The sequence below is a fragment of the Dicentrarchus labrax genome, unplaced genomic scaffold (assembly GCF_905237075.1).
Source record: "Dicentrarchus labrax unplaced genomic scaffold, dlabrax2021, whole genome shotgun sequence".
Taxonomy (NCBI): Eukaryota; Metazoa; Chordata; class Actinopteri; family Moronidae; genus Dicentrarchus; species Dicentrarchus labrax.
Genome location: NW_026136712.1, coordinates 1,989,140 through 2,016,291, shown reverse-complemented (window position 1 = coordinate 2,016,291; position 27,152 = coordinate 1,989,140). Strand labels below are relative to the sequence as shown.

Sequence of the window (27,152 nt, the reverse complement as noted above, 5' to 3'; positions counted from 1 at the left end):
GAGGATATCAACATGTGGACTTTATAGACAGAGGTGCAAAAGATGAGCATATGTTATATACTGATGAACAGAGATAAGTATAAGTTACATACTGATGGAATATTGTATCAAACAGCATAATAATAATAATAAATGATATATACAGGTAGAGTATGTTTATGCAGAGAGGTGTGCACATAGAGCTGTGAGCAGATGGGACTGAGGCTGTGTCCTGTATCACTCACTACTCCCTATATAGTCCACTGTGTTGGACTCTATGTAGTGACTAGTAGGGAATGGGTGAGTGATTTCAGACACATCCTAAGTGAATTTATATTAAAAGAATGTCAAAATTAAAATGCTTAGCAACTTAACAATAATATCATTTGAAAACTTTACTCCATGTTGATAATACACTTGTTTGTTATATCATTTTAGATTCACTATTAAAATATTTGGGACCACCTGCAGCTGAATCATCAGACCAGGAACAGCCATGCACCTCAGCTGCTCCGGTTTCCTCAGGTGAGTTTAATGTGTCAGTGAATGTTTGTGAAGATAAAAATGTATTGACTTACGTGAAAATGACAATATGTTGTGCCATGTCTCATCCAGTCAATGTATTTGCTCTTGTGTGTTCTCTCTATGTTTATGGACCTAGAGCCACCAGAAGAGACACAACAAGAGCATGCTGCTCTTCCTACCAACCTCACATCACATTTTACACTATCTAATTTTGCACACAATGTTTTATTGTTAGTTTAATTTTTTGTTTTGATTCTTTAGTGTGCACTTTCTGTTCTCAGATGTTGCACTACTGTTAAAAATATGTTTAAAAGTTAATTTTTTGTATATTTATTATTGAACAGGTTTATTCTTTTGCACATATTGTTATATTGTTTGTATTATCATTGTTTAAATAAATGTGCAATTCTTTGGACATGAGTTCTTTTTCGTGGGGATGGGGCGCTATCAGTGAAGCTCGCCTAGGGCACCAAATGGTCTAGGATCGCCCCTGCCTGTTGGGTTTGGGTCGGGCTTGATTTCTACTCTCTAGGACTCAGGTCGGGTTCGGATGGGGGTATGCAGCCTGAGCCGCACTCCAACCCACACACACACCATTAGGTATATACACATATAAATGGGTGAAGCCAGGAATGCACATACAGAAACATGTACATCTGTTATCTTGTTTCTGATCTAGATCCAATGCACAAGGTGGACGCTTAAACATGTCCTTCACACAACACATGGAAGGAAGACAAAGGAAAATAAAGATGAAAAAAGAAGGGTGGATATAAAGACTGTGAAGATTCTATAGTACAGTATATGTTCTTCAATTAGTTTTCTTTTCAACTGTTTGATTCTTTACCTGCATAAAATTCCGGACCATATACCGCTCCAACCACTGGATTCAGCTTCCAGCCTGCACAGGAGACACACACACACACACACACACACACACACACACACACACACACACAGAATCACATACACATACACAACAGGGTGAATGTTAGCATTGCTGAATGAACTTGTATCTGTCTGGAGTTCCAAAACAAACCTTCAGAATCACTACACTATTATCTTTTCCCTTTTAAAATACAAGCTATCACAATATGAGCCTTTGCTGCAATATTCGTCCAATGAGGAGTTATACTGTATGTACTTATGTTGAAGAGATCTCTTTGTAGGATTTTGAAAAGGGTTTTCTGGCTGTTGGTTATATCATGTGTGTTTCCATAAAACATGTCCCACATTTCCGTTTGACATTGAGGAGTAGTACAGCAGAGCCCAGTCTGCTACATATTCATTGAAAGAAATCATACACAAATAATCTGATATGTAATGGTGGCAAAATAGACAGCTATTGGTTGGTCTGTTATGCATTAAATACGTATGTGCATGTGGTATTTCCTGTGCAAGTGCCACCAATAATGTCAAGTGCGTTTACAAACATCAGTTCATTACATGGCAGTTGCTAAAAATCCCAGCTACTGTTAAATGCAGCATTTTTAATGAAAATCTCAACTGTTACTGTAACATGGGATAAAATGCAGAAACTGACCAAGCACAATCAATAAGTTCACATTATTCCACAGATCGATATCTATTTTTATTACCATATTTCGATTTAATGTATCTACTGCAGCATTTTGATATTTATATATTGATATGTAAATATGAATATTTTCTGTTCCTTATTTGATCAATGTATCTGCTGCTGATGTGGCACCTGATTGGAACTGTTCTCTTGAATCTTTAAATATTGGGTAACACTTCATTTGAAGGTGGGTGCATAAGACTGACAGGACACTTTTCGTGAACATGAAGCAGTCTTTATGAATGTTTGAACTGTTGTCATTAAGTACGACTGTTCGAAACATGCCATAAAGAAACTATTTAGCTTTGTGTGTTAGCATCAGAGCATGTGAACGTCCACTCCTCGCTCACAGACCTGTCACTGCGCTGCTCGTCAGCTCCGCCTGGTTCTGCGCATTCTCCACTCCATCATACACACTCCGCTCAAAGAACCCCTGCATGGTACAACCCTCACCTGCAATCTTCTATTCACAAATAAAAGACTAGCTCACCTTTTGATTTGGCAGTGTGTTCCTGTATTAGACTGCCGTGTTTCCGAGAAATGTGTCTATAGATTCCAAAACGACTCTTTACCGACTGCAACAATGTCGCCGCATTCTTTTTCTTGTTCCACATTATCCCCATCTGTTACTTTTACAGGAATAGTACACTTGTACGACTTCTCAGTTTCTTTTCTGAAATACACATTAAACTCCATACTTTTGAAAGAAAATAGTGTGGGTGTGCGCGCAGGTGCAAAGATGCATTCTGGGTGGGGCATGAGCGACCGGAGTGAAATTGGAGCGAGAGATAAGGCTCCGCTCCCGGTCCGCTCACATGCTCCGGTTAGCATTATATCAAACTGTGATGTGTGGTTGGCTTTGACATTGGCTGTCATGAGACAACTATAATGTAGACAAATACTTTTTCTAACAGTGACATGAATAATTCATTTGACCTCATATACAGTGGAACAATCTGCACTTTCCATTAAGATGTCATTAAATGCATTTAAATACTTTAAAGCAGCATTATGCAAGAACTGATATTTTTTGCTACTTGGCGCTCCTACAGTCTCAGAGTGCAATGGACCGGTTGTACAGCAGACAGTTTGGCATGTCATAGCACAAACCTCACAGGTCTATTACTGACTACTGCATTCCATGGAGTGGAGGTCCTGCCAGTGTGCATGCTGGTTCACTGTCACTGTTACTGGGACACTTATTGGAAATGAACTGTTGTAACTGTTATCAAGTCCACCGATGTTTTTTCTTCTGTGACAAGTCAAAATGTCTGCAGTGCAACCAGTCCATTCTGTCACTGCACGGCTAACTGATCTAACTAGCTAACAGCAGCTACAATTAGCAGCAGTTAACGGTTACTTTAGCATCAAGTGACTAGAGATGCAGCAATTAATCAGCCGGTAACTGAAATCCGCTGGTTTTAAACTTGATTGCCCATGACCACTGACCAACCAATGAGTCTCACATATGAGTGAAGAAGGCATAACAAGATTCCTCTCACCTGCAGCTGGTGGAAGTGGAATTGAAATGGTGGCATAAGATATACTACAATCATTTTCAGTTGGATTTTATTTGTACAAAAGGCTCTGTTCATTCTGTTATTCAGTGTTTTATTATGAACATATAATAGAATTTTCCATCAAAGAGAAGTTACAAAATGTTTGTGTATGCTGTCAATTATAGTTCTTCGAAAGGAAAATTGGAATCAGCAGGTCTGACTTTGGAACCAGCCAAGAAAATTGCAATTGGTGTGCCTCTTTAAGTAATGTTATCTGTCTGTTGGGAAACTCACTGTCACGATCACCGACAGTAAAGGCAGAGCAGTCTGCGGATGCCAGAAGGACAATCCACTCAACTTTATTTATACAGCACCTTTCATACAAACATGCAGCCCAGTGCTTCACATGGAAAAACTCAAACAACACAGACAAAAACATGTTTTATGCACCCCACATCAAATTAAGTATTAGCAAATATTGTGTCTACTTCCTTCAGTGCATTTTTTGCTGTTTTGTCAGAAGATTTGTAAGAATTCAGAACCAACTTGGGACCAGAAAAAAATGCTGATTGTTGTGCACTACTGTAGTTCTTCTTCTATTTTTATTCAGTTGTATTTTTGGTGTTGGCAACAGTTTGCTCAACCACAGCTGAAGCCAATAAAGCAGATTGAACAGAACTGAGAAAGAGAGAGAGAGAGAGTGGAAGAAAGAGAGAGAGAGAGATGAGTTGGGAGGAAATACGTGTGTGTGTGTGTGTGTGTGTGTGTGTGTGTGTGTGTGTGTGTGTGTGTGTGCGTGTGTGTGTGTTTGTTCTTGGGGCCTGATGACAGTGACAAATGGAAAACCCTTCAGGGCTCATTCTCTCTTTCTCTGCACCCTCAAACAGGATGGAGGTGTGTGTGTGTGTGTGTGTGTGTGTGTGTGTGTGTGTGTGTGTGTGTGTGTGTGTGTGGAATAGAGGTGCTGACCAGTTTTGGCCATTTAATTCCTCCCCTTGTTCATCCATCCCTCCCCCTCTCTCCCTCTTTTACTTTTCAGCATCTCCGCTGTTCACTCCCTCTCCCTCCACTACTCTTTCATTCCATCCACATGAATGTCTGTGAGACGGAGGAGAGAAACACAACCTAAAGGTCCTTCTCCCTCTCTTCACGAATGCCTCCTGGCTCCTTTTATTGGCTCTATTCATTTACCCATTCACTCTCTCGTCCATCTACCAAATTCTCCTCCTCCTGCTTTAAATCCACCCTCTGTCTCCAATCTTCCTCTTTCTACGCCGCCCTTTACCTTTTACCCATTCAACGTTTTTCCCTGACGAGTAAGAAAAGATTTCACTTTGCTATTTGCATGATATTTCAAACCAAACCCACTGCTTCTTTGACAAATATTGGTTTCAATAATCAAACAACTCTTTTTGTGTGAAGGCCGAATCTGCTGCCTGGCTTCTTTGTGTAGCTTTTGGTTTTCTTTTCATTCAAAAATTCAAGCTCAATAAGTGAAATTGGATCATAACGATTCACTTCTCCTCATAAATATAACCATAAGATCTGGCACTCTGTGATGCAGCCAGATCTGATACTGGGAGTGAAATGTAACGATGGGCAAGGAAACCAGAGAGTGGGAGAAATGAAAGGCAAGCAGCAATTAGAAGATGTACAAAGGAGCTGGGAAGAGACGGAAAATAAGGCTTAAGTCTTACCGTTTGTGTAAGGGTTTGCCACCTTTTTGTTGGTCATTACTCTGGCTGTGGCATTGTTGACCTGTCAGCAGACAGACAGCGGTTAGTGTGAGGGCAGACGCACAAAAACACACACACAAACAAACAGAAACAGCGCACACTGTGGATAATCCACATCACAACCACAGTCCATGCCATGCTGGTATTTTATAATTTCAGCAATGAGGCTACATGCAGTGAGTCAAAGGTCTGATGTTGAAGCACATTCAGAAACATCAGAGAAAGTAAGTGAGATAAAGTCAAACAATATTTAGAATTGGAATGAATGCACACAAAAAACCTGAAAAGTTACAAAAGATTTTTATTTGAGACCTTAACAAATTCTTGAACTCCCGTTTTGGAGGTGCTCTTGTTTCACTGTTATGTCTACATCCATCCTGTCTCCACTGATACACACACGTCTGCCCCCACTTCCCAGTGAGTCTGATTTAGATGATTTACAGGTGAAAAAATGAGGCTTCAGGACAAAAAACAGGGCTACTTAAGACCGGTGGACCACCGTGGTACCTTATTCTGGAAAAATATGTACAGAAGTTAATGGCGAGAGTTACTTTTTTTTTAATCCTGTTTGAATTGGGCCATGAAATACTCATATGATGTTTCTCAATTTAAAAGATAACTGCACAAGTTAAGAAAGCTGCAGTTTGTGGTAAAAATGTTTAAGTACAACAATGTAAATTGTTAGCCTACACACCCAAAAGTTGCCATCATCATGACTTTCTCTCTCCTTGAAGCTGCGATGCCTGTGTGTTTGGTACCAGAACAACTTGGCCATACTCTTGCTTTTCTACCTCTTTTAATACTTTTTCCTTCGTTCTAGAAGAACAAAATGAAATGTACCAAGGTGATGGCCATGTTGGTGATGGATTGTACAAAACAAGACATGTAGTTCACACAAAACTAAAGGGTACGCTTAAACAGGGAACTTGTGGTGATATAAACTGACAACCATCCTGTGTTATTCTTAGGACAATTCATACAAGATCTAAACATTGTCGTTTTTCCAAAATAAGGTCCCATGTGGAACAGCGGAAGGAAAGGGACCTCTCTTTGTCTCCTGGTGCTGACTTATTTAAGATGGCTTGTTTGCCGTATTAACAAGGGTTAAACATGAAGCTTGGGTCACCCTTTATTTGACAGGTTTGTTATTTGCTAATAATTTCACAATAGACCCTTTTCATCAATAAGATTAATGATGGCTGCATTCCATTTAGTCTAACCAGTTCCCAGGCCCTTGAATTGTGCACTGACCCTGCTTACTGGGACACTTAATGGAATGGAGCCATCGTTAATGTTATTGATTGTGTGCTTTCCCTGCTCTGACAAGTCAAAATGTCTGCTGTGAAAATGGCCTGTAGGGACTCACAGCTCACTTTCACCCAGGCCTGACCCCGTCGCAGGTTGAACAGGCCCTTGCAGAGTTAACCCTGCATGCACCTCAGAGATTACACAAATACCACAAATTTTGCAACAGCAAATAGGTTTTGGAGAAAATGTAATGCTACCCACATTTATTTTTAACATAATGAATTTTTTGTATGGCTCTGTTTAGGCACTCAAAGCCCTTAGTTAAGGTAAGGAGACATGGTGGTCGGGGTTAAATATTGAAAAACTGAAAAGTGACTTGAGGGATGAGTGAACTAAAGTCAACTTAATTTATATAGCACATTTCATACGCCAAGCGTAGACTCAATGTGCTTCAAAATAAAAAATAATTAAAATATTAATAAATAATAAATAAATAAAAAAGATTTTTGTGAACCTTAATTTAACCAGATAAGTCTATTGAGAACCAATTCTCCTTTACAATGATGACTTGGCTAGTAATGCATGACAAACACATATAAAGTAAGAAGGTATTACATATATAAAACATATAAAATAAAAAGGTATAAGTGTTATTATTAAATAGGAAATAATAAGCATAATAATACTGAATCTAAAATAAAAGTGTTACCAGCTAACCACACACTTTAAACCTCAACTCAAAGCTGGCAAAAAACGTACTAATTTACTAGTATTTAAACAAAACTACCATCTGCTTTAAGCTTTGTACACCCGCACCAAAAAAAAATTAAAATAAATAATAATCAAATGCAGGCAGCATATACATGTCTTCAAAAATATGAATGGGAAAGCACAGTAGTATACTAGTATTTAAAAGTATTTTCTAAGAGATAGCATTGCTGCATGTGAGCTTTTTGGTTTTCCAGATGAAAGGTTGTCAAGGTAAAAAAAATTAAAGATCCTGTGATACAGTAAAAAATGTTAGTATCTGAAACAGCCTCAAGATTCATCCATTAGATGAGCCCTATAGTTCAAATGGAAAAATGGAAACAGGAAAAAAGAGTGAGCAGACAGATGGGGAAATGTTGCTCTCCATGCAACAGGAGGGTGACATCAAAATGGGACAACAACTGGTTTAAGGTCAACAAGTCTGAACAAGGTGTAAGGCACACATTTATAACAGGCCAGTTTCTGACTCAAACCAAAGCCACCCTTATCTCATGCACAAGAAACAGACACAAACACACATGACACAATCCATCACGAGCAAAGCAGAATTCAACATTTGTGTAAAAAAAAACCACTGCAACACACACCGCTCAGTAGGTCTGTCTTTCTGTTTGTCACACACACTTACGGATCAGGGTTCGGCATGCAGCGTTCAAGGTGCAGCAGGCAGGTGGGAGAGAGGAAATGGATGGAGGGAGAGAGGGGGAGGGAGGGGGAGTATTGCAGGAAATGTCAGGCAGGCAGAGAAAGGAAAGAGAGATTCAGGGGGAGTAAAAGAAGAGGGGGAACAGGAGGTAAGGAGAGACAGGAAAAGGGAAGGCACCTCTATTTTGCGTCCCTCTACGATTGTACCATTTAGTTTCTCCCGTGCACGGTCAGCATCTGCACTCGTTTCAAATGTTACAAACCCAAAGCCCTGTAGTGGCCAGGAGGCGGGGTTGAATAATCAAGCGACAAAGGGAAGAAGTCCAGAAATGAAATGATGAAACAAACATGGGGAAAGAAGAGAGAAGAAAAGACACAAAGCAGATGAGAGAGCTGCGGGTCAGGAGGAGATCTAGATCTAGAAGCAGAAGCCAGAGAGATGTCAGGCTGGTTAGACAAACATGAGAAACAGAGCTGAAGTTACAGTAAGGAAAGGGAACACAGGACACCAAACCACAGACAAGAGCCCTGATTATAATGAAATTACCACCTCATCACTGTGTGTGTGTGTGTGTGTGTGTGTGTGTGTGTGTGTGTGTATGCATGTTTCTGTTCCCTGTTCCTTCTAGCAACCTTCTAGACTCTTCTTCACATATATGGACCTGATTAAATTAGCAGATGGAATGGAAAGCCTCCACACACACACAATGGAATTTGGGACGTGTGTGTGTGTGGGTGTGTGTGTGTGTGTTTGTGTGTGTGTCTGCTGTAGGATGCAGTTGCTGGTGTGCACAGGCCCTGTGGGAAAGCAGATAAGTGCCATACAATTACAATCTCCACGGCATCAGTCAGCCGTTCCACTCAGAGCCCCGGGACGCAGCTCGCTCATGAGACCCTGTCTGCGTCTCAGACTGGGCCTGGAGAGGCAGCTCGCTCAAACAGCCCGTATACGCAGCAGAACATGCCTCCGAACCCGAAGCTGCAAAGCCTCATCTATCTATGTCAGTGAGCTTAAAGCGGGCAGAGAGTAAGAGCTGAACAATCCTCTCTGCTATCATTGATCATTGCTTGTGTGAAGGGCTTTATGTTAAATGTTCCATTCTACCTGATCAGTGTTGTTGAACTTACTGTGGTCTAAATGAGGAATTCACCTCATGAAGTTGCAGAGAGACATATTAGAGCCATAGGCACCTGCTTAATCACACTTAGTCCTATGGGCACATAAAGCAAGATTTCTGTTGTCTTACTTCTGAGCCTTACTTGATACTACGTACTATTGATATTTACATTATATTTTACAGAATATGGAGTAAAATCCCTCTGCAATGATTTCTTCAAACTAAGAGCCTGGAGAATAACTTCCAACCTGGTATCACGTCGAAGCATGCGAAAGACAGTCCACCATGGAAGTGTCACGTTTTCAACACCTTATTCCACGGTCAAATTGGCAGTAATGATATTATGTAACATCTGGTTACCACTGATCCACAGTATGTGTTTCTACTGCTGCTGCTAGCCCTACCTTTCTATACTATACTATATTCTATAGTTTGCCTTTGATAAATACAATACAATAAAAGCCTTGTTAACAAATGAATGGATTCTGTCCACGCGAGAGAGCTTTTAATCTCAAAAAGATTAAGGAGGTGTTGAGTAAAAAAAATATTTTGTTCATGTCTGTGACTATAGATACAGAGATCGAAACTGTAGTGAAAGGTGTATATGTTGCTGGTATAATACTGACATGACTATAGACAGATCGTTTTCACTCTCGCATGCTACGTGGACAGGGCTTTACAGTTTCAGAATAAAGCTCACTGACGTAAAAAGTTTGATCAGGTTGAGGAAAAGATCGTAAGCCTTGTTACGTACCTGACTAAAGTTAACTTACATACGTAACTTAAACATTGACTTTTGGTTTCACACGGGACAATAACAACTGTCTCCTGGATGGAAGATCTGTTGGACCCCCCCCCATCCTCCTACCTACGTGGACTTTTTCGCTCTTTATACTGCACCTTAATATAGTCATGTTTTTTTCACAACTAATTGAGATAGATTCTGTTGAGATTTGCTGCACAGATGGGTCCTTGTTCCAAAAATCCTTGAAGACGCTTAGAACTTTTTGAAGTACCAGTTTTATTGTTCTGGTATAATGCTCTGCCCAGTTTATTATCTACGTAACCTGGTCTAAATAGTCTCTCTCTTACTCCCCTTAGAGAGTCCTGCCTACAACAAGTGTGGTCCATGCTCTCACTGCTCATGGCCCGCTTTGTCATTGTTGAGTTATGGTGTGGAGGCAGAGAGGGAACTCCATTTGATATGCCTGGCAGACACGCCTGTTGGACGAGCAGCCGGTCCTTTTAGCTTATGTATCCTGGGCCAGTCGTTGCCCTGTAATTGCTTCGCCAGATAATATGCGCGAACGGCACCTGGCGCCGTGATCTCGTATGCATATACAGGATTCACTGCCTTCCACTGGGCATAAATAACACATAGGCCTGCCCTTGAGAGGGGGAGCAGATAAAAAATACATTTAAAAGTGCGAAGTGGGAGCGAAATTAATCCCTCTGACATTTTGTTGCCACGTACGGGTACGCTCACTGCTCTTCACCCTAATGCAGATAGTCTGCTTTCTTTTCTTTATCATGTGTAAATAATTAGTGTTCTAGGGAATGCTAGGGAATGGGACGCAGCCAGACAAGCACTGAATGTAAACAAGACCTGTTAAAGGTGGAAAGGTAAAAGTGCTTACAGAAGGAAACAGGGTAAGACAAGTAAGACAAGACAGGCAGCTGACTACTGTCTTGGTAACTATAAATCCTTCTCTGTGTTAGCTCTTAATGACCATGCTAAATCACAAGCTGGGTACCCTATGAACCTTACAACCATAAATACACTTTCATTAAGGCCCTTTGCAGTTAAATAACAAGTAACCACTACATTAAAATTACATTAGTTTATTGTTCCTTCCTGTTGTCAAGCATGAATATTCTCTAAGTCATAAGGATGAAAAATATCAGGATATATAAATGGGTGATAAATCAAAAGGAAAAAACATCCTTAAGGCTCTGTTCATAGTGCAAGCTTTAGTGCTCAATTCTGATATATTGCTCAGATCTAAATGTTTTTTGGTTTGGCTGTTCACAGTACTCTTTATTTAATGTGGCCCATATCAGATTCCAGTGTGAACAGTCACAGTTCTGAAGTGATCTGCATGAAGAATGTCGATCTAGATATGACTGCTCACACTGACGTCACATTGCAATAAATCAGACCTGTATCTGATCCAGAACAGCTCCTTGTTATAGATTCTCCAAAAAAAAATAGTATGAAACAGAAATGGCTGTATCTCAAAAACTACAAGAATCTATATAAAATGCTTGGTACCGTTGCATTCAGTCAAACTTTATTTTTGTGTTTTTGTTTTGTAGGTCACATGTCTTGACAGTCTCCACAGCAGATTTTGTGTTTCCACCTCGAACAGAAACGCGGGGCTTTTCCATAACATACTAAATATATTTGTATCACTTTAAACAGGACTCTGCTGAAGATACAGCTTGCTCTCAGTGAGTTTCTCCTTGTATGAATATGTTTCAGTCAGTCAATCAGTCAACCAATAAATGAGCAAATGAGCCTCATCAGATACACAGTAAGCAGGTGTAGATATTTAATAACAGCTAACCTCTGTGTAAGATCTAGTTTGTGTGGTACAACCCGTTTTAATTTAGAGATGCATAAATCTCCATTTAATAAACAGTACATTTGAACTAGGCTACATTTCAACCTGTAAACTAAATGTAGAAGCTGTATGAAATGGCTAGAGGGTGAATCACTGTTATAATATAGTTCTGTAGATAGTAGATACTTGTTTATATGAGGATGATGCAGTTAATCAGTGTGTTGTGAGATTTAATACTGTCCTGGATTGGGTGGAGTATATTCACATATAGTGTATTCTTACTTCCTGCCACTATAGGTTGGGAAGCTAACCAGGGAAGACAGTGCGCGTTTGCAGACTGTGTGAATCCTATTGTCAGCGCAAAGATAAGTGGGAGCGATTTATTGTCTGTCACAATGTATGGCAGGCGGGTAAGGTGTAAAAGCTGCCTGCAGGCAAGTGTCACTGATAGGTCCGTAATTACTAGTAGACAGAAGGAAAGAGAGCTGTGAGGACACAGTCAGGAGTGGAGGGACTGCAAGAGAAGAGGAGGGCAAGGGACCAATACATTCGGCTGGAGAAATCATGTGTGTGTGAGAAAGGGTGTTCATGAATGTATGGTTACGGTGCACTTACCTTGGAGCCTCGCTCATTAAAAATAATCTCCACGTCTAAAATCTTGCCAAATTGCTGTGGAAGACAGGGAGGGAGAAGGAGGGCAGGGGATGAAGAGAGGAGCAGGAAAGGGGGGAGGAAATAATTAGAACATGGCGACCTGCACAGCTCTCTCCTACTCCAAAATGAAAAAACTTATTCAGTAAAACACACAGCTCCATTCTTGAACAACCCCGCCCCTGACACACACACACACACACACACACACACACACACACACACACACACACACACACGCTACTAAAAAGGTCAAGCAGTCAATGCTCCGAATTAACAAACTCCTCTTCACCCGACAATGAGATTAATAAAATATCCATTTACTCTTAATGCTGTTTAATGCTGTGTTTGCTCTGCCATGGTGATAAAGAGGTATGTGTGTGTATTGGGGACTAAGGCTACGCAGTGTTAATGAACATTACAGTGGTGGATGCAGATGCTATAGCAGCGCAACGCCGCAGTATGCACCGCTGATCTTAATGATGCCCATCATCTTGCTTTTCCTCTCCACTCTCAAAAAGAAAGAAAGAGAGCAGAGTATTTTTAGTGGAGGCAAAGACCCTCTCAGTTAAAGCAGGAAATGGCTTGTATTTGGAAGGAGAGGAGGGAGAGGGGTGAAGGGATAGCCCATCAAGACTAATGATAAAACGTACATTTGTTTATGTGCTCATGATGCAGATATTGTAATTACCTGCCACAGCCCTCTCTCACCAGCCTAACCATGCATTTGGTGCCTATAGGTTCACTTTTCATCTAACTCTTAATAGTTAATTGGTTAAAATATTGTTACTGCCGGCCCTGTTAGGCTTCAGCACGGCCCTGTATAAGTGTTGAGATGCTCTAATTGGCTGCGCAGTTTGACTTGTCTGTAGCAGGAAACAATAGTGGCTCACCGGGTTACACACAATCTCATATTCCAGATAAACAGTACACTAAAATATGTTTGTGAAATGATTGGAGGAGAGAAATAGTCAAAGCAGTAACAGAATCTGGATCCATATCTGATCAGCACTGCCTAGTTTGACAGTTTGATCTGAGTTTGGTGCGTTGAGCTGGATGGACTCACTGAGAGTGACCTGTCAATCACAGGGTAGCTACGCCCTAAAGCATACCCTGCTTTATGGTCTATTTTACTCTAAATGGGACCATCAGTTACTAAATGAACATCATGCTGTATGGAAGAAGACTGAAACTAGAAATTAAAACCATAAACTCATTAGGAAACTCATAAATCAAGTGAGAAGTAGGCTCATTTTTTCGTAGGACTCCATACGATTGTACTTCTTTTTTGCAGCCCATGGAGCTGTTAGAAAGAATGCAAGTTTAAGACACTTTGGACTTTGGATAAGACCTGGCCTTATAGCTTTAAAACATGGTAGACTCCAGTAGCTGCTGTGGTGAATACAAGCAGATAGGATTAGACCACTTATCACACATCTACAGTATGTTTTCTTTATTTTTATGTTTTCATGTATCTTTTTCTTTAAAATCAGATGTTTGACCCATAAAACTTCATTTTGCTGTGGGCGGCTTTAAATGACTGCACATCCTATATATAAAGTAGCCCAATACAGGCTTCCATAGCTGACTCAGTACATTAATAATTCTTAGATAAAATATGAAATGCAAAAAAAAAACTTGTACTCTGCAACATTTGAGCCTACCTAAGGCCATAAGTGCTACATATAAAATAGTGCAAAGATGATATTAAAGGGTAACTCAACAGCAGGCTGTACTCTCTGACTGACAGGTCTGTTACAGCCAGCATCGCTGATGGGTAGTCAGAAAACAAGGGTGAATATTAAACTGTATGTTATATTTAAACATCGGGCACCGTTTTCAGACCCACTTCCTGCTTCAACTTTGACCTACTGCAATTAGTTGAGTCCAACGCCTGTTGTTTTCTTTTGCTGATTTTTAAGTCATTTTTTTCATTTTGTGTCACTAATTTAATGGTCTGCCTCTGAAGAATGAGAGCTGCTGCCCAGCGACAGACAGCAGAGTGGTACAGCAATGTTATGCACAGAGCTGAAGAACCAGTTTGGCGACAGGGGATACAATAACAACTTGATTTACAGCTTCTGCAACCAAGACTCTGACATGGCAAAGACACAGCCGGGCGGGCCGGACAGAATGGGGGTCTAGTGGGAGAGAAGCTAGAGGGAGGTCGGGCATCAATGAGGCAGCAGCAGCATGTAGAGCCAGAATGTTTTCACATCTAACTTGGTTAGACACCAGAGTTGGTGACTGTCTGAACAGTGGAAAGACAACTACTACTTTTGGTAAGTTTGATTTTGTTTCTGTTAAATTTGGTATTTCATGATTACTTAACAAGGCAATTAAGCTGGTCTTAGTTTGGTACAGAGGGAAAATTGAATTCAGAAGATGCACGTTGTATATTTTTCTATTTAGTAAGAAAAATAGGTGCATTTTGTGTGTTTATTTTATTTATTAAAGCTAAGAGAGCTTGTCCCACGTAGGGCAAAATCATTATAAATAATGTTTTAAAATAAAACCAAAGTTGGAATAATCTGGTATTATCCCTTAAAGCAGAATTTACATTGACACTGGCATGTTCTACTTTGACACAGTGGCTATGTATTTAAGAGGTTACATGATGTACAGCACTTTGGAAGCGATGATGGCCCAAATACAGCTTATGAAATAAGTCCATTTAAGGATATATACCTGCTCCATTCTGTATTATGACCATCTACAAGAATATAAATAATGCAAGAATTTAATTACACTGGCTTGGCTTTCAAAACCTTTTAGTGTTCATACAACTCTTGTTTGCATTTAAGAGTATGATTATTCCTGATGAAATACACACTTGCTTAATGGTCTGAGGTCAGACTACAAGATGAGGACATTACATTCACTGAGAGCTCCTCTTCGAAAAAAAAAAAAAAACCCTACAAAGTGGAAGTTAATAAAGCTGCATTACTATTTTAAAGTTCCTCTCCGGACATGTATTCAGACGTATATACAATAATCTGCTTGGAACAATAATGTGCGTCTGATTTTTCTATTTTCTTTTCTTTTCTACAAAAAAAGTTTAATTTCCTTACAAAAGTCATCTCCCCCTTCTACCTCATTACATATTCCAGAATCTAGAGTGATGGGCTGCCACGTAGCGCCCCCCCAGGAGCAGTTAGGCGGTCAATGCCTTGCTCAAGGTCACATTGGCAGTTCCCAGGAGGTGAACAGGCACCTCTCCAGCTACCAGTCCACATTACTTGACTTAAACTGGAAACGCTCCGGTTCCCAATAATTTACAATTTAGTTTTATTTGAGTGTTTTTCCTTTCTGTCTCTAAAAGGAGAAATGCACACTCTCAGTCCTGCTTCTTCACTGACAGACAACAATGCTGAATTACTTTTTCAGGATATTTAATTTCCAAATTAATTAATATCAGTGTAAAGCTATTTTCAGCTTCAGTATAAATAAATGTCACTGTCTGAAACCCAGATCAGTGTTAGCTAAGTTGGAGCCTGTGCTGTAGGAGCAGCTGGGATGAACTCATGGCTATGTGAAGCAGCACTAACCTTGCCAGGCATATGATAATGCTCAGCCTTGTGCTCCCCATAACTAGACCTTGAATCAAGCAGTTTATTTCAATAAATAAATAAACATAGAGCAGGCAGCGGAGCAAAGGCAAGGTCACAGCACCAGCACCAGCACCAGCCCTGAAGACGAAGGAAGTCCACCAGCAAAACACGTCAGATCATACACAGGATCAGCATGTCCATACATGTTACACATTTATGCTGCAGAACTACGCACAATCTATTTATGTGTTTAAGGTGAATATACAACACGTTCTCATGCCAGGTCGTCAAAAACCGACGCTGCTTTGTCACCCGCTCATACGGATGCACCCTATAGTCTGTATGAAACACCTTTATAACACAGGGTTCAAACTGGTAAGAGTTTGGTTAGGTTTAGGAAAAGATTATTTACAAGCACAAATAAAAATGTCTACATGCCCACACCAGCCTGTGGCTAACAACCACAATGCATGATGTGGTAAGCATTGGGCCTTAAGTCTGGTGCATGTCATACAGAGGGGTACCTAGTGCGTCTATATGAGACACTGGCATTTGATTCCCTGGGAATGAGAACGGGCTGGAAAATATGGACACACTGAGTCAAAAGAAGAACCCTAAAGAAACTCTAACAAAGATTGCTTTTGATTTCATTACAATAAAAGACAAAATGTTCACATTAAGTTAGACGATTGGACTTTTTAGGATTGATGATTTAAGATGATTTTCAAATTAATACAAGAGTTAATGTCCTATTTCTTTGCCATGTTTTTCTGTTTGTGTTTGTGTTTGTGTGTGTGTGTGTGTGTGTGTGTGTGTGTGTGTGTGTGTGTGTGTGTGTTTGTGTGTGTGTTTGTGTGTGTGGATAATGTTAGAGTTCAGGGCTGTAGACAGCATCGATCAGAGCTCTCTTTCACTGCCTGTCTCTGTCTGGGTCTCTCGCCCCAGTGAGAGACCTATCCATAGCCCACTGAACAAGTCATTTAGCTCAACTACCTCTGTTTTCTGTTCTCCGCCCTCTGTGGAAGGCTGCATTTACAGAGTGTGTGTGTGTGTGTGTGTGTGTGTGTGTGTGTGTGTGTGTGTGTGTGTGTGTGTGTGTGTGTGTGTGTGTGCGTGTGTGTGTGTCACAAGAGGCTGGTCAATCATGAAAAGGAGGACATGGTTTGGTTTGGTGTAAAAGGCCACACACAGAGTGTGTATGCTTTGCAGAATGATTATCTCTGTATTTATGAATGCGGGGAATGTCATTTGATTAAAGCAGAGTAACCCAACAGACCCTTCACTGACCCTCCTGTGATTATTTATAACGGTACTAAATATGTCTATTGCTGCTGCAGTTTACACTTTACAGTCATTAACTGCAGTATGAGAAAGTGTTACGTGGAAAAAACATTCACTTTTCTGACTACTAACCTGCAACTTGGTGTCTGTGGAATACGTTCAATATTTGCAGTGATGGAATGTACATAACTAGGTACATTCACTTAAGTGTCATACTTAATTTTGAAGCACTACTTTACTTGAGTATTTCCATTTCTTACTTACCTTATTTACTTATACATATACTTATAATACTATACTACATGACAGAGGTACATTTAACTATTATCATTATTCATTAGGGCTGGGCAATATATCGATATTATATTTATATTGTGCTTTGAGACTAGATATTAATGATGAGTGAGTACACTATTATCGGAATATGTTCAACCGACATTACTTAAATCCGTATCCATACTCTGAGGGCTTAAACCAGCCATGTGTGGGGCTAACCGGAAGGCCTGAAATTGATATGGGTTGATCAGAAGTTGCTACTAGATATTGTCTTAGATTTTGGAGATCGTAATATTGTAATATGGTGTTAATAAAGTGTTGTCTTTTCTTGGTTTTGAAGGCTGCATTATAGTAAACTGATGTCATTTTTTAAACTTAGCAGACTGTTCGAGCTCTTCCATTATTTGCCTTTACCCATGTACTGATGATTATTTACCAGAAGTCTTGTGAAAATATTGTGTGAAAGCCCCAACAGTAATCCCTACAATATGTCACAATTTGGATATAGAGGTATTTGGTCAAAAATATTGTGACATGATTTTTCCATATAGCCCAGCCCTAATTATTTGCATTGCAGATTTAAGTCCAAATGATGATGATGATTAATTGTTGTATTTTAAAACTGTGTATAAACTGGTTAAAATTTGCTCCACCTCAATCAGCTGCAACAGTAACATTCTGCTTATATGTTCACGTGTGAGTAATTATACCACAGTAACACATGATACTACTACTATAGATATAACTGGGATGGACTAAATATTAGAAACACCTCTTCATTAGAATTCATCAGCAGCACAAATTATAACCTCCAAAATGATCACAAAGTTCACTCAACACCTCTCTGAAACAGTTTCAACAAAAACGGAACATTAGAGTGTTCATGAATGTAGGGCTGTTGGGTTAGACTCCATTACCTTCAGCTATATGGACCCAATAAACCAACCCTCTACACATTATGTTTGTATATTGTTATATTGTTTTTACAATTACATTCTTGTGACAAATCTCGTACTGTAATATGTTCAATGACAAAGCTTTTTGGATGGAATGAAGCACTACATTTATGCACTGCACCAGATTTGCAGGAAGGTGGTCTTTGTGAGTGGTCAGTCACAACATCATAGCACTAAAAAAAACTCTAGAAAATGTTGTTATTCCAGTGTGGCTATGCACCTTTACTGTATCTATCTGTGTGTGCGGCGCGTGTGTGTGTGTAAGACTTTGTTCAATCAGTGGGTGTGTCCTTCAGATCAGATCATTAAGAATCGGGGCAAATGAAAGCACTCTTCCACTCAGCCTAATGAGTGGGATGAAAGCTACTCTTAATTGTTGTCCACAATGGCTGCATTATTTCATTAGAACTAATTACTCTGTCAGCCATGCCAGTGGTAAGGCAGCCCCACCACACACACACACACGTATATATGCATGCACACAAATACATCCCTGGTTAGCACAAATTCAATAGTCTTGATCAATGAGCTGATGAACAAGAAACAAGGAGGTGATATAGCAGTGGTTTTTGTCTTCTATGGTGTGATCACACTAACCTCGTCTTCTATGAAAACCAGAGGAAAGTTAAAGCAGTGAGAGTTATAGAGGAAAGTTAGAATTACTGCATGTTCACATTGCTCAGTTGCACCTGAACCAAAGACTGTAAACACAAATATCCTCAGATTCAACATGCATATTGTAGTCTTTTTGTAACTTATCCCAGCAAGTTAGAGGTTTTGGCAGGGAAGAGAATACAAATAATATAACTGCTGTCCATGTAGCTTTAATTAGAAATGTTTACAGCCTGGTTCAAAATAGCTAATTTCCCTGTTCATGACAACTGTACGGGGGATGAATTTTTATATAACTCACCCGTTTAAAGGTCCAGTGTGTAACATTTAGGAGGATCTCTTGTCAGAAATGGAATATAGTATTCATAGCTATATTTTCATTAGTGTATAATCACCTGAAAAAAGGAGTTGTGTTTTTGTTACCTTACAATGACCAACGTTTTCATGTCATGACCCTGCTTACTCTAATCAGAGACAGAGTAGGGTGAGTCATGACTTCAGTATCCGGGGCAACAGGAATGCCTTGCGATGAGAATGGGCTGGAACGGGAGGGTGAGGTGAGTTGGTTGCAATCTGCAACTACACTGTTAGATGCCACTAAATCTTACACACTAGTCCTTTAAATTCTATTATAGCTTAGAGTTACAGGTGTCATCACAGGCAGCTGTCTTCAGTAACCAGGCTTTGCCCGCCCACCTCAGCTCCACCCACACTCCTTGTCTTTGCCCATATTTGGATTAGCAGGTAGCCAGCAGAGTCAGGACAGTGAGCTTCACAACAAATCTACAGGAACCTATGGGTGATGTCACAGACACTACAGTGCGTCCATGTTCAATACCGTCTATGCTTGAAACCAGAGTGGGCCGTGAAACACTGCTCTTCAACCTGCTCTTTCAAAAAAGCAAATGCTCTAGAGTTCACATGAACTTGTCCAAACGTTTATTGCCTTTACGATAGTGACGGCTGGAGACAGACAGGAAAGGGGGAGAGAGAGAGAGGGGATGACACACAGCAAAGGGCCGCAGGTCAAATTCGAACCCTGGGAGCAGCAAGGACTCAGCCCCGGTACATGGGTCGCCAGCTCTACCCACTGAGCTAACCAGGCGCCCACCGTCATTGTATTAAAGTGATTACATATTAGATGCATATGGCACATGGAGTTACACGTTTCACACAGCTGTAGCAGTGCTGCAGCACAGGTGGAAGGTAAGGTGGGTGGGAAAATATTTTCATCTACTATGAGCATATTTTTGTTATAAAAATCCTATTCCCTATTATTCCTTCTCAATAGAATTACATTTAAAGGTCATATCAGTAAAAAGTATTGGTATTTCAATAATGGTATGTGCCCTCGTATTGTTTTTAAATTTGTAGTATTTTGTCACTTAAGTCCTGGTTGTGTCTTCCCACCAATAACTGTTGTTTTTCTACTTTCTCTCCTCTCCTTCATCTGTCTCTATTTCAGTGTTTGGACTGTGACAGCAGTTGTCTCCATTAGTCCAAATTAGAGCTGTTTTCGAGGGAAGACAGAGAAGTGTAAATTAGCCTCGGCGAGCTACAGACGCAGCGTGGTGCCCTCACTGATGATGGCTGCTTTTTTTACACACTGTCTGGGAAAAGCTGGCTGGTTCAAGAAACGATTAAAACATGAATTCACAAAACAGATATATGAAGAGATGTTGCTCAGCCACTGTTGATGAAATGTGATCAGAAATTCTTTAATACTTTAATGTATGGAATGTGATGTATATGTATCTATTTTTAGGTTATAAAATACATACTTTTAGACCATTTAAAGATTTAAACCATGGGCTGAGGGGCTCGAGGGGCTACTCACTATACATTAGGTCCTGTCAGTGTTATTACATAGAGTTAGTACAGGATTATAATCACCAATGCATTAACATGTATGCAGCATTTTAATGTGGTAGTTGGGCACTGTTGGGTGGTTTCACTTTAACATTGTATTTTATGCACTATATTGTTTTGCTCATACAGTTTTAAACTCTTTATCAGTGACCAGAAGAGTTATCAAATAAATGAAGTGGAGTATGACAAGTACAATATTCCCCTGTAAGCTTTAGGGGAGCATAAGTATAAAGTACAAGTATTTGGTGGCGGTAAGGTGTCATGATATGCTACAATGTGTGGTGGTGTTTCCTTAAAAATATATTGAAATTTTTGCTTAAAACACGAGTAATATGGCAAAAGAAAATGTGAATGAATGCTTGTTTCCATCCACTATCATTATGTGAATATTAGGAGCTGGTTAAAGAGATAAGTCGGAAAACCTGAAGAAGAAGGCGTGACAAAATGACAATGACGCAATTAAAAGAGCACCAGTTGAAATTCAAATGGTAAAAAACAATGCAGAAAAAAGTTCCATGTATTTATGTGTTGTTACTTCAAATGTACAACTCCATAGGGCACCTTTAAGAACGCTGCTTGAGTAAACTACTTTCACCGCAGTGACTGTTTGAGGGGCAGGGGTGGAAAAAATTAAAAAGGCACCAGCATGCAGAACGTTTTGATGCATTTATGGTGAAACAGCTTAGTCAGGGTTAAGATTAACACTGTAGAGGGCACTTTATTGTGTTTTGTCCACTGGAAGGGCACCCTAGAGTAGTGTTTCTCAAATGGGGGTACCCCATAGGGGTACTTTAGAGTACTGCAGGGGGTATGTGAGATTATTTTCTAATGTTAATTTGAAAAATATATATTTTTTTAAATGTATATTCACTATACCTATTTTGAATGCAATTGGCAACTGCTGTAAACTGCCAACTGCATTAAAACCTCAATAGTCTGGTCACTGCAGTTGCCTCCCTGTCACAGAAAGAAGATCTTTAGTGAAGCTCATGTTTGTCACTAAATTAAATAAGTGCACCTCATCAAAAAGACAGTGCGGTGCAATTTCAATGCCAAAATTGGTTTGCCATGAATTTAGTGATGGATTCTAAACATTTAAAATATGGCATTTAACTGTCTTTCAGTTACAAGGTTGCTGCTTAATAAATCAGACACTGATGGACATTTTTATGGGTGTACCAAAACTGTTTTGTGCTGGTCAGGGAGTACTCAGGGGGTAAAAATATTTCAAAAGGGTTACCTAATTGAAAATAGTTTGAGGACCACCCATACAGTGTCGTCAAAAGTACCCAAAAGAAAGGAAAAAACGTTTCTGGAAAGAAGACACCAATTCAGCTTAAGCTTAAGGTCAAGCTAAGCTCTTGAACCTATAGGTAATATGTAAGGCTGTCTAACTGATGACTGTTTATATGTTTAATGAAACTCCTGTGGTGACATCACCCAAAATTACCAGTCTCACCTGCAGTGCCTTAACTGGTAAACAGAGTAATACCTTCTATCACTGTCCCTCTCTATTCTAAAGACACTAATTGTCTTAATCAACACAAACACATTGGCACCACTGGGGGACAGAAAAATGGCGGGGCCCAGCCTTTCCAACTACCCACTCAGTGCAAAATGGCTCTGTCGCTACATTGATATGTTGATGTAAATTAGCAGATTTTCAGATTATAATTACAGCTCACTTCCTCAGAGGCAGAGCCGGTTAGAGTGGAGCCTTATGGAATAATTGGGGACGCAAATGAGAGTGTAGCCATGAACAGGAGACATTAAAAAGAATTCCCTTGCTGGGAACACTGGGCTACCTGGAATGCTGGAAGCCTCCAGAACAGGTGATTAGGCAGGAGTAGGTGTCATTAAAACTCCATTAGTGCAAAACCCAACCCCCAGTGTTCACACACACACACACACACACACACACACACACACACACACACTGCTGAGGTAGACCAGAAGTGTTTGTGTGTATGTGTGTGCGCAGAGTATCTAATGACTCATTTAGGACCCCTACCTCTGGGAATGTGACAGTAAGGACCCTCTTGCGGCTGGCTCACTAAGTGCCTGCTTATTAATTAAACACAACCGAGGCTCAGGGGATGACAGCAGTCCTGCATATCAGCCTGTCAAGTTTCACTCGGTGTGGGGCTAAATGAAAAGGGTCCTGCAGCCCAGCTGGATCCACCGGCAGACATTTTGGTTCCATGCATCAGAAGTAATTACAAGAAACTCATGAAAGGCCAAAACAAACCCCACAGACGCTGACATGTGGTCAGACTGGGATTGCTTTCCTGCTGTTTGAAGGATGTAGAAATCCAAATAACCCTGTGTGTGTAGGTAAATGCGCAGTGTGTGTAGGGAGTTTTTGGTCCCAGGGAATTATTTGAGGTGCAGATTTCAGCCACATCTTGAGAATGAGAGAATTGAATCAGTGAAGTGGTGCTGTGAATGCCAATTATCATTCTACCATTAAAACCCTCTTCCCCAGCCTAGTAATTTCCCTCCAAATGTGTTGTTCTAATTATGAATTAAACTCAAATAAGCTTGGGTAATGAACCCAGTTTTATGCCTTTCTGAGGCCATACTTTTTCTGCCTGTGTTGCTGCAGCCATACACAACAATCTGGCTTTATTCCTGTGTCCTGAGCTGGACTTCCAGGGGTGTTTGAGGGAGTATTATTGTGTATTATTGTGTAATTCGCAGAGACATACTTGTGGCTGCATCACCTTTGATTGAACTTCTTTATATGGCTTTGTTTAATGCTCTCGTATTGCTTTTCTATTACAGCTTTTGCTGAAATGACACAGAATTCCATTTGCTGTAATGTCCTAGCTATTGCCTTTGTTTGCATTGTGGTGGTAGTCTAGCAGAACCGTAATGAGAGATTGAGCCAGTTGCTCACAAGTCCCATTTTAAGTGAATAGAGGAGAGTGCCACTATGAGCCCATTGTGGCGAAGGCTGAGCCCAGACAAAATCTGGACCGCAATGCCACTGCCCTGCCCACATCCATTAATCCTTAAAGCCGGACCATTAGCAGGGAGAAAAGAGGAGAAGGTGTGTGTGAGAGTGTATACTACATGTGCCTGTGTGACAGCCTCTTCTAGCAGAAAGCCACCAAACACAATGGATCAACACTGCTAAACTGCTCTGCTGAAGTGACAAAAAGAGCAGTTTGGGAAGTCACTGGTGAAGTCAGCATTAGAGTCAAAACTTTTCTATTAACCCTGCAACACTGATTGTTTGCCAAAATGAAATGCCATAAAAGTAAAAAGGGGAAACAGAGAAAGAAACATGCCTTTAAGCTTTGCCTAAACCACACAACTTTACATATCTGCTGCTAGTGAATTCTATAAAATAACAAACTATATTTAGACTTATAACTTGGCTTAAAGCTAAAAGCAACTCTCATTTGATAGTTTCTCATTTTGTGTTTTCAGGAGCAGACAGATCTCCAGATGGGGGACGGGTGGAGTAAGGGAATCTTTGGTTTATTTACATCCTGGGTTGCATTTTCAGCTTTGTCCATAATTTCTAACTGCAATTATATAGTTATATTGTGTACATCTTTTTTCATCATTATGTTGTTGCTGCTGTTTGCATTCCCCAATAAGCAATTTTAAAAAATGCACTGCAGAACTATTTCTTGGGTGTTTACGTGTATGTGTATATAAAAGCTGTATTTATTGTTTTATTTTATATGTTATTTTAATACATTTCATGATCTTTATCTACGTGTGTAGCATGAAGGGGTCACAAACTTTTGTTGTATAATGTTTTAAATTATAATGATTGTATAATGATAAATAAATGTCCTCGATCAAGTCAGTAGCTGAGGTCTGGGAACACAATGACATCAGTACAATGAAGTCTGATCATCATCAAATCATTTTAATAAACTGATCAGAAATCAGAAGAATGTTCTCAGTAGCTTCATAATGGCTCACTCACCGAGTTTTAATTATTTTGTTTTCTTTGTGCATAAGAGATGATAATTAAGTGTTAAACTTATTAAACTGCTCTCGATAAGGTGAACAACATGTGCATTTAGTATCTCTGTTTTAACACGGAGCAGTTGCACCCTATGGAGGAACACACTTGTCACAGAAATAGTAATAAATAATTTCATTAATAAATAACTAATAACTAAATAAAAATAGGCTTCAATACATTTGTTTACAAATTATTTTTATTAATCTATAAAATAGATAATAGACTAAATTTCAAAGTAAGTTATTATCTTACATTTTAATTTATAATAATAATATTAAATTAGAAAAAAGATTTAGTTCCAATTTAAAAGGAATTTACAAAAACAAATTAAACAGTCAGTTAAAAATACATGAATAAATTCATAAATAAATTATGTAATTTAAAAATCTGTTTGAAATGCAGTTTAAAAGGAGAAAAAAATAACTGGATTTACAAATTGAATTAAGAATACAGATTTTAATCAGGAATTTAAATGGGCAATTTCCTTTGCCTTTTGCATTTCCTATTAGCTATTTGATTTGCTTAGTCATTTGGCCTCTCCATTTAACCCTTCTGTGGGCTTTAGTGAATTAAAAATTAGCCATGGGATGTTACAAGCTCTCTGATTGGTTAGAGAGCTGCAACTGCCTCATATCCTAGCTTTCTTTTGCAACATTGTGTTTGAAATTATGTACTCATTGACTGTTTTATTTTGTTTTTGTAAATACCGTTTTAATTTGAACTATTTATTGTACATTTGTAAAAAATAAATAAATATATATATATATATTATTATTATTATTATTATTATTATTAGTAGTAGTAGTATTTTGGCCATTAAAATATCAAATAATGGATTACTTTGTCATTTAGTCTATTCATTTATAGATGAATTAATTAACTTGTAAACCAATGTATTAATGTCTATTTTCATTGTACAAATAGTTATTGAAAAATGAAATGCATTTTTATTATTTCCGTGACACTTGGTCCTGCATATCCTTAACATTAAAGTTTTGATATTCAATTCAGACTTGTAGAAAAGGGTTACAGAAATGTTACGGGTCTGATCTAGTAAGACTGCCACTGTTAATCTTTTGTAAACCTGCCTCTGCAGCTACTTCAGACATGAGACCAACATGTAAAATTGCCATTATGTTCAATTAATGTCTGAAAGTCCAATGTTGCTATTACTGACAGGAAAGATGTTTGAAACTATTATAATAAGGCCCAAGTTGTAATAAATCAGAATTATTCCACAAATTTGAGTTGAATGTAATTTGTATTCTTTGTCATAAAACCATTTTTCAGTGAAAGAAATGTGCACTTATTTTGATGGAAAAAGTTTGATGCATGGCTCCAGTTCACCTGGGTCCCAGTGATTTGGATCTTCAGTCTCTGTGATGGTGCTCTTAACAGTGCTGGATGACCTCTGAGTATCACTGATTGTGGTGAGAGCTGCTGCATTGTCTGTCTGTTCTAATCCCACTCTTCTGCTTCTTTCCTTCTCACCATCTCTACTCCGCCTCCACCTGATGATGTCACTGGTTAATTGTGGTGCAGTGCTCAGTGCCTTGGAGACCTCACTAAAAGTGACTGGAGTCAGTTGGGAGAAAGTTCCACTCCTTTTCAAGAATACACACAAACACGCACACACACGCGCACCTACTTCGCACCCATAACTGGAGCTGTCACCCAATATACACCTAATGAGGATAAACTCCCTTTTAACCTTGCTGAGGAATCCCATTAATTGTGTCTCCACTGACGGGCCCTTCAGTCCCCTCCTCTTTTCCCCACATCAAGCACTCCGAGGCTGGGGAAGGAGAGCGGGGCCGGCTCCCCTCCTCCTGGAACAAAGTGCCTGCAGGAGCAGATGTTCCACTCCATTGGAGGAACAGGGAGGTGGGTGGTGGTTTCAGAGGGGGGTAAATCTCCAGCCTCCTATTATATGAAATGTTAGCACCAGGTTTGTGTCAGTTAATCTATATTCAGTAATGTGCCTGCCTGTGTGTATGTAGTTAGGTAGACTTCATCATCAGTAAACACTTGAGCGGCTTTGGCTGGGCACTGTCTTAACAAGCTTGGGCACACACACACAGAACTTGATTTCTACAATGTGTGTTTTCGCAGCAGTTTGGGAATTAGGCGGTCAGTGTTTCCTGTGCAAGCATGGTACTAGCTGCCCCCTCTCTCTCTTCCCCTTGGTAATCAGACATGCAGAGCTGCAATTTGCGAGGCAGAGACTCCTCTCTATGCCATGTTGCAGTGAGACGTTCCACTGAGAACACAGTGAACTGCATCTATAGTTAATGTCATCTAAACGTT

The 27,152-nt window shown here is 39.7% G+C and overlaps 1 protein-coding gene across 8 annotated transcripts in view; it reads right to left on the bottom strand.

Annotated features, from left to right (window-relative positions):
* rbfox3a (RNA binding fox-1 homolog 3a) overlaps positions 1-27,152 on the bottom strand; it is a 289,238-nt gene that overhangs the window by 36,921 nt on the left and 225,165 nt on the right. For 5 of the 8 annotated variants that reach the window (XM_051416824.1, XM_051416821.1, XM_051416822.1 and 2 more), the window contains 4 exons: positions 12,277-12,330; positions 8,158-8,250; positions 5,280-5,340; positions 1,352-1,405 (listed from right to left, as the gene is read on the bottom strand). In XM_051416824.1, the coding sequence (XP_051272784.1) occupies positions 1,352-1,405; positions 5,280-5,340; positions 8,158-8,250; positions 12,277-12,330 (262 nt within the window). The remainder of the gene's footprint in view (positions 1-1,351; positions 1,406-5,279; positions 5,341-8,157; positions 8,251-12,276; positions 12,331-27,152) is intronic. The other 3 variants (XM_051416825.1, XM_051416826.1, XM_051416828.1) reach the window with 3 other exon arrangements.